Source organism: Chrysochloris asiatica, unplaced genomic scaffold, assembly GCF_000296735.1.
Source record: "Chrysochloris asiatica unplaced genomic scaffold, ChrAsi1.0 scaffold00003, whole genome shotgun sequence".
Classification (NCBI taxonomy): domain Eukaryota; kingdom Metazoa; phylum Chordata; class Mammalia; order Afrosoricida; family Chrysochloridae; genus Chrysochloris; species Chrysochloris asiatica.
The window spans coordinates 13,945,114-13,958,531 of NW_006408521.1; the positions used below are offsets into that span (position 1 = coordinate 13,945,114).

At 38.2% G+C, this 13,418-nt stretch overlaps 1 protein-coding gene across 1 annotated transcript in view; it reads right to left on the reverse strand.

Moving 5' to 3' along the window:
• Positions 1-407: 407 nt before the first annotated feature.
• Positions 408-13,418, reverse strand: part of SLC16A12 (solute carrier family 16, member 12) — a 28,935-nt gene continuing 15,924 nt past the window's right edge. Inside the window, exons 4-6 of the mRNA XM_006831443.1 lie at positions 11,319-11,898; positions 8,851-9,110; positions 408-667 (exon numbers count right to left, since the gene is read on the reverse strand). Of these exons, the coding sequence (XP_006831506.1) occupies positions 408-667; positions 8,851-9,110; positions 11,319-11,898 (1,100 nt within the window). The remainder of the gene's footprint in view (positions 668-8,850; positions 9,111-11,318; positions 11,899-13,418) is intronic.

The following is a 13,418-nucleotide window of genomic DNA, read 5'->3' on the forward strand; positions in this document are numbered from 1 at the left end:
TGTTTCCATGTGCTTACTAACGGAAGAGGGAAGATGGAGAGCTGAAGACTTCAGAACAAAACTGCTGCCCGGTAGGTACCTGCTTTGGTCATACACTGGCATTATCCCTAATTATAGCCAGTTATATCGTCTATGCCCTTATATTATTCTCCATTGAACAATGCTCATTGCCCAAAAGTTGTGATGTGTTCAATTATGAAAGCGTATCTCCAGAAGAGAAAACTCTGAGCCAGTCCAGCTTTCTTTGTTATTTACTATTTCCCCCTATGATCATGTTAATCAGAATATACTAATCTCCTTGGAAGGCAATGTTTCTGCCAAAGTAAAATGCTTCAGAAACCAGTACATTGTAATTCAATGGCCCCACCTCTCTCAGCCCTGAGGATTCCTAGGCTCAAGGCCACTGGTCATGTGTTATAACCAGACACTGCTGTGGCCACAGATTCCCCATCCTTCTGATCTAATTCTCTTGCTACAGAATAAGCCACTGAGCCATTGGTCCATAGCTGCAACTTGGGATCAGAGTCTTTGGCAAGGATTCGCAGCTCAGTTTTTTTCATCTTCCTTACAAGTCTTGCAAAACCAAGCAACAGAGAACTAAATATCATTGAAAATCCACAGAGAAGAAAAGCTGCAGTGTAGCTGCCAGTAGTATCAACCAGCCATCCTGTTAACGAATGAAACAAAAGTGAAATTATATTGCTGAGTTGAATATGCAATCATTTACCCATTTTCAAACCTAATAATATATAAGGATTATAACAACAGATCACTAGCACCACCATTATCATTTTGACACAAAAAGATCAAGAAAATATTTTATAGCAGCCAAAAAAAAATTCTATTTTGTGGGAACTTTGTGAAGTAAATATATTGTCTTTATGTAAAGTGCTTAAACACTAAGTATTATGAAAAGTACTTGCACAATAAATGTTATTTTTAAATCCCATGAAATCTGGGTAGAAAAGATAAAAATAGCATCATTCAAATTCTTGAATTGGGTGACTTGTATAGAGAAATATAATCCTTAAAAATGTTAGCGGTATTCCCAACATCCCTGCATTGTCACTGGGTTAACATAGAATGCTTCCAAACAAAATCACCATATCCAATTGAATCCAGTCATCATACACCATCCAGACTAAATTTGGCTTTGGAGCCATCACAAAAATTCCAATGCAAACTTCAGAAGCCATCATCTGAAACCATAGATTTCTTTTTCTTTTTCTCATATTGCAACAAATTAACCCTAATATCTAACCCATATTTGAAAAATATGGGCCTCAATTATTAGAGAATCAGTATGGTAAAATAAGACTTTGGTAGGTAATAATTTTATGATTATCATTTTTTTTTCTTCAAACTTTACTTACATATCAAGAAAATCCACCATCCACTAGTCAAAAAGACCCAAAAAGATGTAGTAAACACCACGATGAGCTCTAGAAATTGTTAGTAGCCCTAGAAAGTTTTGTGTGACTCAAATTACTAGAAAACATTTTAGTTATCATGTGACTTACTTGTACACATCTAAAGCATCAAATGTTGTTGTTGTTGTTAAGTGCCGCCGAGTCAGTTCTGACCCACAGCAACCCTGTATAGGGTTTCCAAGGCTGTAAATCTTTACAGGAGCAGAAAGCCTCAACTTTCTACCACGGAACCACTGGGTAGTTTCGAACTGCTGACCTTGAGGTTAGCAGCCTGCCTCGTAACCACTACGCTACCAGAGCTCAAATAGAGGCGACCGAATAGAGCATTGTTATTTTAAAGGTAATTAAATAGAAGTATTATGCGTGGAGCTTCCACCCTAATTCCTGGCAATGAGTAAAATATCTGATTTGCCAAATGAAGGCCATAGACTGAAAGGAGGACCTAAGTCTTGTGACTTTTACACTGATCATGATGGTTGTGAACACTAAAATTGACGGGAGAGAAAGTGTGGGAGCATCTTGGGAGCAGTTTTCAAAAATGTACTAACCCTATAGTCCTAAATCAGGAAGTTTAAAGTGATGAGGAGTTTTCACCTGCAGCAATGAGCAGCAACAGTTTACCCTAGTTTGCTACCTTAGCAATTGCATTGCTAAGGGTTAGAATCTCAATGTAAAGAAAAGAGAAATCCTCACCACTGCATCAATACATAACATCACAATAAATGGAGAAAAGATTGAAGTTGTCAAAGACTTCATTTTGCTTGGATCAACCATCAACACTCATAAAAGCAGCAGTCAAGAAATCAAAGGACATATTACATTAGGCAAATCTGCACAAGACCTCTTTAAAAGTGTTGAAAAGCAAAGATGTCAGTTAGAGACTAAAGTGCACCTGCCCCAAGCCATGGTATTTTCAATAGCCTCATATGCATATGTAAGTTGGACAGTGAACAAGGAAGACCTAGAATTGGTGCATTTGAGATACGGTGTTGGAGTATTAAAAGTACCATGGACTGCCAAAAGAGCAAACCAATCTGGGTTAGAAGAAGTACAGCCAGAATGCTTCCTGGAAGTCAGGATGGCCAGGCTTCATCTCTGTGGGTTAATGCACTGGACTGCAAAGTCGGTTTGAATCTCAAGTTGTCTGGTGGTTCAACCTGACCAGTTGCTCCTAGAAAACCCAATTCAGGGTCGCTATGGGTTGGAACCAACAAGAACAACTTCGGACATATTGTCAGATGGGACCAGTCCCTTGAGAAGGATATCATACTTGGTAAAATGGAAGGTCGGAGAAAAAGAAGACCTCCAGCGAGATGGATTGGCACAGTGGTAGGAGCGATGGGCTCAAATATAGCAATGATTGTGAGGTTGGCTCAGGACCGGGCATTGTTTTGTTCTGTTGTGCATAGGGTTGCTATAAGTGGATACCGATTCTATGGCACCTAACAACAACAACAACAAGGGTTAGAAATAACAAGAAAACTGCCTTTACAACAGCAGCTAATACCAGAAATCCTGCCTTCTTTAAAAAAGTTCCCACCTACTAGGCAAAAGTTTGGTTCATCCTTCCCACACTCTCCGCCCACCACACCTCATGCTCTCTATCTCTGGATCTGTAATGGTTTTTATTTTATTGTGGTAAAATACATATAAAATTTGCCACTTTAACTATTTTTATTTATACTTTATACTTTTTAAATGGCATTAATTACAATCAGAATGTTGTGCATTCTGAATGTAATTAATGCCATTTAAAAAGTATAAATAAAAATAAAGTGGCAAATTTTATGTTATATTAATTACATTCATATGATTCCATAGTGAATAAACGTTATTATGACTAGCTGTGACTGTCACAATTGTAAAAGTAGAAGTTTTGTAACAAAAACATCACCACTATATAAAAAAACTCTTCATCATCCAAAATGAAATTCTGTTATCCATTAAGTAATGACTGCTCTTCCCTCAGTCCCTGAAAACCTCAAATCCACATTCTGTTTCTATGCACTTACCTATTTTAGATATTTCTTATAAGTAAAATCACACAGTATTTATCCCTTTGTATCTGGCTTATTTCACCTAGCATGATGTTTTTTTTCAATGTTCATCCATGTTGTAGCATGTATCAGAATTTCATTTCTTTTTATGACTGAATAATACTCCACTGTAAATATATACTACATAGTGTTTATCCATTCATCTGTTAGTAGACACGTGGAGTTTTTCTACCTTTTGACTACTGTGAATACTACTGTTATGAACAATAGTGTACAAGTTATTTGCTTGAATCCCAACTTACAATTCTTTGGGGTATATATACCTAGGAGAGAAACTGTTGGGGCATATAGTAATTTTAGGTTTTATTTTTGAGCAACTGCCAAACTATTTTCCACAACAACAGCACCATTTTACATTCCCACTAACAATGCATGAAGGATCCAATTTCTCCACATTCTCACTAACATTTGTTATTTTCCTTTTTAAGAAATAATAGCCACCCAGTGACATAGGCCTCTTGCAATGCCTTTACAGAGTATAGGCCCTTAGGTGGAATCCTGAGTCCCATCCAGAACCTTCTGAGGTGGGACATTCCCACTAGAAAGGACAAGCAGACCAGCCTGAAACAACTAGAGCAACAGAAGATACATCTTCAAAAAAAGATCATCAGGAAAAAAAGTAAAACAAAAATGTCACCATGACTGTCTACTACAAGAATAAGCAAGCTGTTCGCCAGGAAGCCATCAAGGCAAGCAATCAAGTTCCTTCAGGACAAGCTCCCTTCTAAGACTGAAACTCAAAGGGAACACATAAGCAGGCTTGTAAGCTTGTTGGTGACCACATTGGTCTACTGATGAGTGGAAGAGAGGAAAAGACAGCTGAGTTCAAGAAGAAATGGGCTGAGTTCAACCACAATCCATTGACTCCCGTTGACCTGGAGATGAGAGAGAGAAAAGAGGAAGGGCTGATTGGTCCAAAGTATGGTGAGACTTGGGGACACTTGAACCCATGGACAAGGACATAGACACAGAGGGCTAGAGCTGAGAGTGAAGCATTTAGCTGATATGAAGTGAGGGGAGATGCACAAGAACACCCAAACTTGCAGACAGTACCCATTTGACCTAGCTTCAATGGCTTGATAATCAGAACTTGACTAGAGGAAGATTATTATTAAAAAAAAAAAAACAAAAAATTTTTGATAAAAGAAACAAGGGTAACTTGCTACAATTTGATGAACCAGACCTATACTCATGAAAGTAGTAACTCTAAATACCAACAGAGAGGGAAGGATTCTTCACATCAAGTATCAATGTTATCCCCTCTGTATACAGGGTAGACAGGGATGGGCAACTTAGACATTGGCTACCTAAAATGAGGGGACGATAAAGGCACAAAGTGACTGGACACAAGGTTTCAAGAGGTAGTTTAAGAGTATTGGGGGGAAGAAAGAGTCCCCACTGAATAGTTTAGTTGGGTCTGTTAAAAAGAGATGGGGATAAGATTCATATGAATCCATAGTGAATAATTGTTATCATGACTAATTGCGACTGTCACAATTATAAAAGTAGAAGTTTAGTAACAAAAACAGGGGAGTAGTTAATCTTACAGTCCAGAAACAGAGGATCCTAGGACCATCAAGGGAGAAGAGCACAAGCAGAATGCAGGGCCTTAGCCAGAGAAGCAGCAACACCAGAGACAGAGGCAGATATGGGGTCATGGAAACGGGGAGCTGCTGAGGACTCTAGATTCATAGGAAGAGAGAGACTAAGAGCTGGTGGCCAGGAGACAGACTTGTAGAATGTGCCCTTTGGAGGTGTAACATATTATATATGCCTGAGTGGGTGTGTGGGGTTTTTTTTGTTGTTGTTGTTGTTTGTTTTTTTAAAAAATACCTAAAGTGAATAGAGAGAAATACTGTTAATACATGGAGGGGATTATAATCATTGTAATGAAACAAGGTATATGATTTGTTGAATGTAAAACTGATGATCTGCACTGTAAACATTCACTCAATCTACAGTAAAATTCTTTTTAAAAAAAAAATGTAGAGTGATATCTCATTGTGGTTTTGATTTGTATTTCATTAGTTGCTAATGATCTTGAGCATATATCTTTGGAGAAATGTTTTATGCTCCCCTCCTTTTTTTTTTTAATACAGTCTTTTTGACTTCTAGGAGTTGTTTATATATTCTAGACATTCAACCCTTATCACATATGATTTGCAAATATTCTTCCCATTATGTCAGTTGTCTTTTACTTTCCTTACAATGTCTTTTCATAAATGAAATTTTTTTTTGATGAAGCCCCGCTTATCTATTTTTCCTTTTGCTATTCATGCTTTTGATGTCATGTCTCAGACTAATGCCAAGTTCAATGTTACAAAGATTTACCCCTACGATTTTCTTCTAAGAACTTTATGGTTTTAGCTCTTATATCTATAGGTTTTTGATCTATGTGAGCTCATTTTTGCATATGGTATGAAGTAGGAGTTCAAGTCATTCTTTCAAGTCATTCCAGCACCATTTCTTAATAAAACTATTCATACTCCTTTGAATGATTTTGTAAAAAAAAAAAAATCAATTGGTCAGAGAGGCATAGGCTTATTTGTAGATTCAATTCTATGCCAATGATCTATTTGTGTAGCCTTATATCAGTACTGCATTGTTGTGATTAGTGTAGGTTTACAGTACGTTTTGAAATCAGAAAGTGTGAATCCTCCCATATGACAGTTAAAGCTTTGTGTCAACTTATCTGGGCCACAATTCATGGTGGTTTAGCAATTGTTGTTACTGTTAAGTGCCACTCTTGGTGATCCTGTATAGCGTTTCTAAGGAGTGGCTGGTAGGTTTGAACCACCAACCTTGCAATAAGCAGCTCAGTTTTCATTCTACTGTGCCATACTTGAACTTTAGCATTTAAGATGTAGTGTTCACTACATCCATGATGAGATCTAATATGGTGAAATCCTCCACTTCCCCTGCCATGAAGTGTTCTGTGATCAGCACTGATCGAAGTATTTTATGTGTTGTAAATCCCTTACTTCTATGTTAATGAGACCAGGTGCAATCTACAGGATTAGATTGTATCTTGAATCAATCTCTTTTGAGATATGAAAGAGATTAAACAAACAAACAGAGCTCAGAGGGACCTACTATCACCCAAATAGATGAACCAGGAGTTGAGTGCATCTTTTGGACCCCAGTGCCTACACTGTGAAGCTCCTAGATCTGGGGAAGATTGATGCTAAGACACATGGAGGTCTCCAAGAAATGCTGGCTTACAGATGCTTAAAGGAGACAAGAACTGTTCACCAGAGTAAGCATTTAGAATTCAGACTTCTAGCCTCCTAAACTGTGTGAGAAGAAATTTCTGTTTGTTAAGACATAAGGGCCTTTCCTCAGAGTTGGTGCTCTGAATTCACACTTTTAGGCTCCAAATCCATGAGAGAGTAATTGTTTGTTTAAGCCATCCATTTGTGGCATTTCTGTTGTAGCAACACTAGATAACTAAGACATCCCACTTTGTTCTTTTTCAAAATAGATCTGACTATACAGGGCCTCTTGAAATTTCATATAAATTTGAGAATTGGCTTTTCTATTTCTGAAAAAAAGCTGTTACAACTTTAATAGGAATTGCATTGATTCTGTAAATTGCTTTAGGTAGTATTAATATTTTAACAATGGCAAATCTTCCAGTCCATAAATTTAGGACAGCAAGCTAATTTGTATTTCATTTGTCTTCAGAGACTTTGTTTGCTCTCTTAGTTATGATTTAGGCAGATAATTACTTAAACCATTTTTATCAACCTTTATGAGGAGCCCTGGTGCAATGTTGAAGTGCTCAACTACTAACCAAAACATCAACAGTTCAAATTCATCCTCAGCTGCTCCACAAGAGAAAGATGTAATAGTCTGCTTCCATAAATATTAAGCATTGAAAACTCTTTTTGTCCTATAGTCCCTATGTGTTGGAATCAACTCAACAGTAATGGGTTTAGTGTGGGTGAGCCTCTTAAGCAAGCTGGTTGAGAATGTAGATTCCTGGAACTCACCTCCAAAGATTCAGGTCATAGATGGGAGGGTCAAGTAATCTGCATTTTAACAAGTGTTCCAGGAGATTTTGATGTAGTTGGTCCCAGGATCTCCCTCTGATAGATACTAGTCTAGACCACATACACAAGGTAAGCAGGAATAGGTTCTTATGTTTGCTATATCTCAGTGCCAAGCACAATGCCTGGTGTATACAAGTAATAAATATTTGTTGAATTACTTATCTTATACATGCAATAAATATTTATTGAATTAATATTTAATGCATGCAATATTATTTGTTGAATTACTTTTTTAGTCATGCCTTAAATTTCTATAGCATGTTACCATTTACAAAATGCTCTGTAGAGGCTTTATCTGATGACTCATACATCTTTATATCTATGTATGGCTTCCATCTAACTTCCCTGTTGGGTATTTTCATATGTGTATTTTAGATATCTAGAATATTCAATTAATTATTTTTCTTGAAAAACTAACTCTCCAATTTTTTTATTTCCTTCAACCATGACATTAATTTCCATGTTTTGACTATTTTTTCTTTCACCTTCATATACTAAATTCAGCTGATATAGTTTTTCTAAAACTCCCTCTGTGTCTCTAGTGTTCATTTCCATTTCTGTGGCAGTAACCCAAGTTTAAGTCATTATCAGTTCTCTCCTGAACTCTTCAAATGGAATCCTAACTGCCTCTTCCCTAAATTATAAGGTGGCTCTGTACAATAAGCACTAGAATTCAAACCACAAGGTCAGCAGTTCAAGCCTACAGCTGCTCCATGGAGGAAAGAGTAGGCTTGCTACTCTCGCAAAGACTTACAGCCTCAGAAATCATGTACAGGTTTGCTGTGAGTCAGAACCAACTCAACAGAACTTAACAACAACTGCTAGATCACATTTCCTAAATTATATTCTCTATCATATTACCCCTGTGCACAAAAACTTTTTTGTAGTCTCTGAAGACTAAAGAGCGCCAGCTCCTTTGTATGGCATTCAGAACACTCCACTCACACCCACACTTATCTCCTCAGCCTCACCATCCCGTCTCCTGTTGGGATCCTGTACTCCTGCCAGATTTCCCTCAGAATGTGCCCTACTTATTTTTAAGTCTGAACAGCTGCTCCAATTCATTGTTCCCATCATTAATGTGGAACTAAATCAAGACTCTAATTTGGGATTTATTCTTTCTAGGTAGACTGAAGTTGGAAGAAGATTAAACAATAAAGATGTAAGTAAGAACATTATGTTTTTGGTGCTCTTACATTCCATTTTGCTCTCACACTCTCCCCCAACCCTTCTCTTTGCCCATGTTTAAATAACCTTACACATTAATATAAGAAAAATAAGAGGTAATTGTGGTTCTTTCTGGATACTGACCTGCAATGGGGGGGCTCACCAAATATGGCACTGCATGGAGAAAGTACACCACACCAAGTGCTGATGACAAAGACGTGGTCCCCACTATCTCTGCAGTCACTACTGGGATCAAGGTCACATAGGCTCCATCAAAGTAACCAAAGGTACAAGAGAAAGGCACGAGCAAGGGAAGACTTTGAAGCATTGGAAGGCAGAGATAGCAGAGTCCATCTAGTCCCACAGCAAAGAGGTAGCAAACATACTGGTAGTTCTTCAGACACCTGTGAATGAAACAAAAACAATGAATGTGGCAGGCACAGGTTCCAACAAAGAGCTTCAGAATCATGGCCATACAACATCACCACTATTTACAGAGATGATTTCTCCATTGTGTTACCCAAGTTGTCTTCCTATCTTTGCTTTGGTATGTGCAAATGCAAGACATATGGTATACAAAGAAAACCTCTAAAATTAGATGGATAGAAGTCTGAATCCAGTTCTAACACCTACTAACTACCTAAATCTAGTCTTAGTTTCTTTAATTGTAAAACAAGATGATTACTTATCTTCAGAAAGTTTCTCTAAGGATAATTGTGAACTCATGGAGAGCATCAGAAGACTAGTATTTTCTAGAAGTCTCCCATATTAGGTACTTTCAGTTATATAATCCACTGATGTGTGATACATCATAGATGCTCAATTAACCACATGGTTTTACCAAAAGCAATCTGGAGTATGAAGACAATGAAGCAATTTTCCATAGATCCTGTTCTAAAACACAAGTCTTATCTTCAACTGCCTCAGATGAGATCTTACTTTCACCTCATTACATTTTATTTCTGTAACTCCAAACCCATCTGTGATGCCAGTTATTTCATCATTATAATAGAGTCTTGGTGTAGTGCTGTAGATTAAGCACTGTACTGATAATCACAAGGTCACGAACTATACTTTGGAAACCCTATGTAGGGCCGCTATGAGTTGGAAACAACTCGGCGGCACTAACAACAGCAACATATAATGATACCACCAATATTTCACTTTTGGAGAGCATTTATGCTTTACAAATACTTTCCACACATGGGCTCATCAGAGACTCACAAAATGCTATGAAATCAACAAGCAAATATACCGTTGCCCATTTTATAGATGAATACCCTTGAGGCTCTGAGGGATTAGGTGAATCTCCTTATGTCACGAAGCTGATAAGGAACAGAGCAAGCACAAGAATGTAAGTCTTGTAAGTCTCAGACTGTAGCTCGCCATCATACCTGTACCAGACTGCTTCTTGCTGAGTTATTTGATTGTAAAGATTGATACTCATCATGAGCCTCTTTCTTCTTTATACATTAAAAATGGAGAGTTAATCCTAAATGCTATAGCCATAACACTGGAGAGTGACAGTTGAGTACTGACAAACTATCCAAGACATAAAGTGTGCAAAGTCACAGTGAAGATAGCTTTCTAAGGTCATAACTCAAGGGTGAAGAGTCCATCATATAGGAAAATATGAATATCTTGTTCTCTTTTATCCAAGTAGAAGAACATTTGCTTAAGAAATTGCTCAGTAGATTTCTTATCTATTTGACTTCTAAACCTACAGAAATATCATGACAGCATTTTCTATTTGCATTGTCAAAAATAAAATACATAGCTGCAGATCATGTGATATTACTGCACCTGATCTTCCTGCCTAAACGTTTTCTGCTTCTCTCCCTGAACAACTAGGCTCTGTGTTGTTCAAACAGTTCTAACACACAGCATCCAACCAGGTGTCTTACCTGGGACTGGCTTGCCTTGGACTGGAGTCAATCTGTCACTAGAATTTGAAATTATCCTAAGGTCTCTAAGTTCAAAATATACTGTCCACCTCCAATTTAGGCAGACCCAACATTTTAAACCATCTAGGACAAGGGGTCAGCAAACTATAGCCCATCACATGTCTTTGTATGGCTAATGAGCTAAGAATGGCTTCTATATTTTTAAATGGTTGAAAATATCCAAAGAAAAATATTTTGTGATACATGAAAATCAAATTTAAGTTCTATCAGTAATGTCTTAGAACATAGTCATTCTCATTATATATTGTTTATGACTCCTTTTATACTACAATGGCGGAACTGTGTAGACACAACAGAAATCCTATGGTCCACAAAGCCAAAAATATTCACTATCTGTCTCTTTACAGAAAAAGCATGCCAATCCCTAGTCTTTCTTTTTAAAATTTAAGGCTTGTTGGTCTGACACTGAAAAATATACACTGGACTGATAACCAAAAAGTTGGTGGTTCAAATCTACCAGCTGCTCCTGGGAAATCCTATACAGTGTTGCTATAAATTGGAACTGACTCAACCACACTGCTCAATAAAAACAGCAAAATTCAGACCTTGGTATTCTAGTAATTAGGTGTTCTATTGAGTAAAAGATGAAGAGAAACTCAGGACTACAGGCCCCTGATGGAGAACAAGTTGTAGTTTCAAGGGAGTTACCTTCTGTCAGTTAGCCATCCAAAGGTGATGTTGCCAATAATGTCAATCACGCCCAGTATGGACATCAGAAAAGCAGCTTGCTGGTGACTCACTCCAACACTCAAAGCATATGGCACCAAGTACACAAAGAGAGGGCTGCAGCCATAAGCCATAAACAGAACCGAGATGGCTAACACAACGAAGTCTGACATGAGTAGAAAGCTGTATTCCTGCTGCAGAGAGCAACAAAGGCAGGTCTGCACCCATTCTTTGGTCAAAGGTGAACAGGGAGATGCCCATTTAAGGTCTTGTTTCTGAGTTCTGCAAACATGATTCTGCTCTGGAGTTATATGGTCCTCTTTAAGAGAAATTGGTCGCATCAAGGCTCCACAAACACAGAGATTCAAAACCAAGCCCCCAAGAATGAGTAATGCTCCTCGCCAGGAAAACTGTTCAATAAGGAGTTGAACCACAGGGGCCAGGATGAAGGTGCCAATGCCACTTCCTGACATGGCGATCCCATAAGCAAGGGCTTTCCGTCTGCTGAAATACTTGCCAACCATGGCAATAGCTGGGGAGTAGCAAAGTGCAAATCCAAGACCTGTAGATAAAGAGAAGCCCATGAGTATGCCATGCACAGCAAATGAGAAACAAAAGTCTCAGAACAAAATGACTTGGATTAAAGAGAATCTGGTCTCTTCAATCTGTTTTCAACACCAAATCTAATTTGGTGTTGAAAAAAAAAATTTGAAAAATATAGCATTGTGACTTTCTTCTCAGGAAGAAAAAAAAAACCAAAAAACCTTAAGGAAGTATGAAGTTTTAAACAAAATGAAACAAAGACTTTTTTAAAGTATCTTATAAACGAAATTTGAATTCATTAAAAAATTGGGATAATGCTGACCAAAGAAACTTTTTTTTTTCTTTTTCCTATCTTAAATTATCTAGAAATTGTCTCAACTCTTCACTACCTGTGAAAACAAAACCCTGATAATCTGGACCATTCTAGAATGTGGTCGATACAGCATATATGATTCCATGAAAGTTCCAGAGTAATTTCACTCAGTTGGAAAACATACCAATTTTATATATGAAAATAGCAGGCTGAATATATCCTCAAAATCAGCAGAAAAGGGTAACAGGCCAGAAAGCCTTTCAAAGATTTTCACGTTCTTTTCTAAGTCAAGAAAACCTGAAGGGCTTTAAGCTAATTTGATAACATCTAGAATGCCAGGGAGTCCTGGTGTGGCACTGCAGGCTAATGGGCTGGAAAGTAAGGTCAGTTTGAACCACAAGGTCGGTGGTTCAAGCTCACCAGTCACTCCTTGGAAACCCTATACAGGGTCGCTATGAGTCATAACCAACTCGATGGTACTTAACAACAACAAGAGTGCCAGGGAGTAGCACTGAAGAATAAGCACTGGATTGCTAACCACAAGAGTGGGAGTTCAAACCCATCAGTCACTCTTCAGAAACCCTATACAGGGTCACTGTGAGTCAGAACCGACTCAACATTTAACAACGAAAACGAAAGCCAGGAAAGGAAAAGACACATCCATTTCAGCTTCTGTTTTCCATCTTTGGTGTACGGTGACTAACCATCCCAACATGCTAGACTAATAAGTTTCCTGGACATGGGACTTTGAGTGCTAAAAAGAGGCTAGTCCCAGACAAACTGGGAGGATTGGTCACCTAGCAGCTGGGTCCTTTGACTTACTAGGGGTCGATGCATTATATAGCTGGCAGAGCTAGACATATAGCTTCACTATGAAGCTACATTCATTATTGACCTGATTTATGTTACATGTGTGGCACAATGCCTAGACAGATGTTAGTTCTTAAGTGCCATCGAGTTGATTCCAACCCAGAGTGACCCTGTATAGGGTTTCCAAGGAGCAGCTGGTGAGCTTGAACCACTGACCGTGTGTTCAAACAACTTTGCAGTCTGACATATTAGCCCACAGCACCACACCAGGACAGATGTTAGTACTTCCCTGAAAACCCCTCTAAGAGATGGGCCAGCTGCTACTCTAGTCCTACCAACAAGCCCCACCTTGAACCTATGCAGTGCCCTGAAGTGTGATTTATAGAACACACGTATGTTGCTTCTCTTTCCTTGGG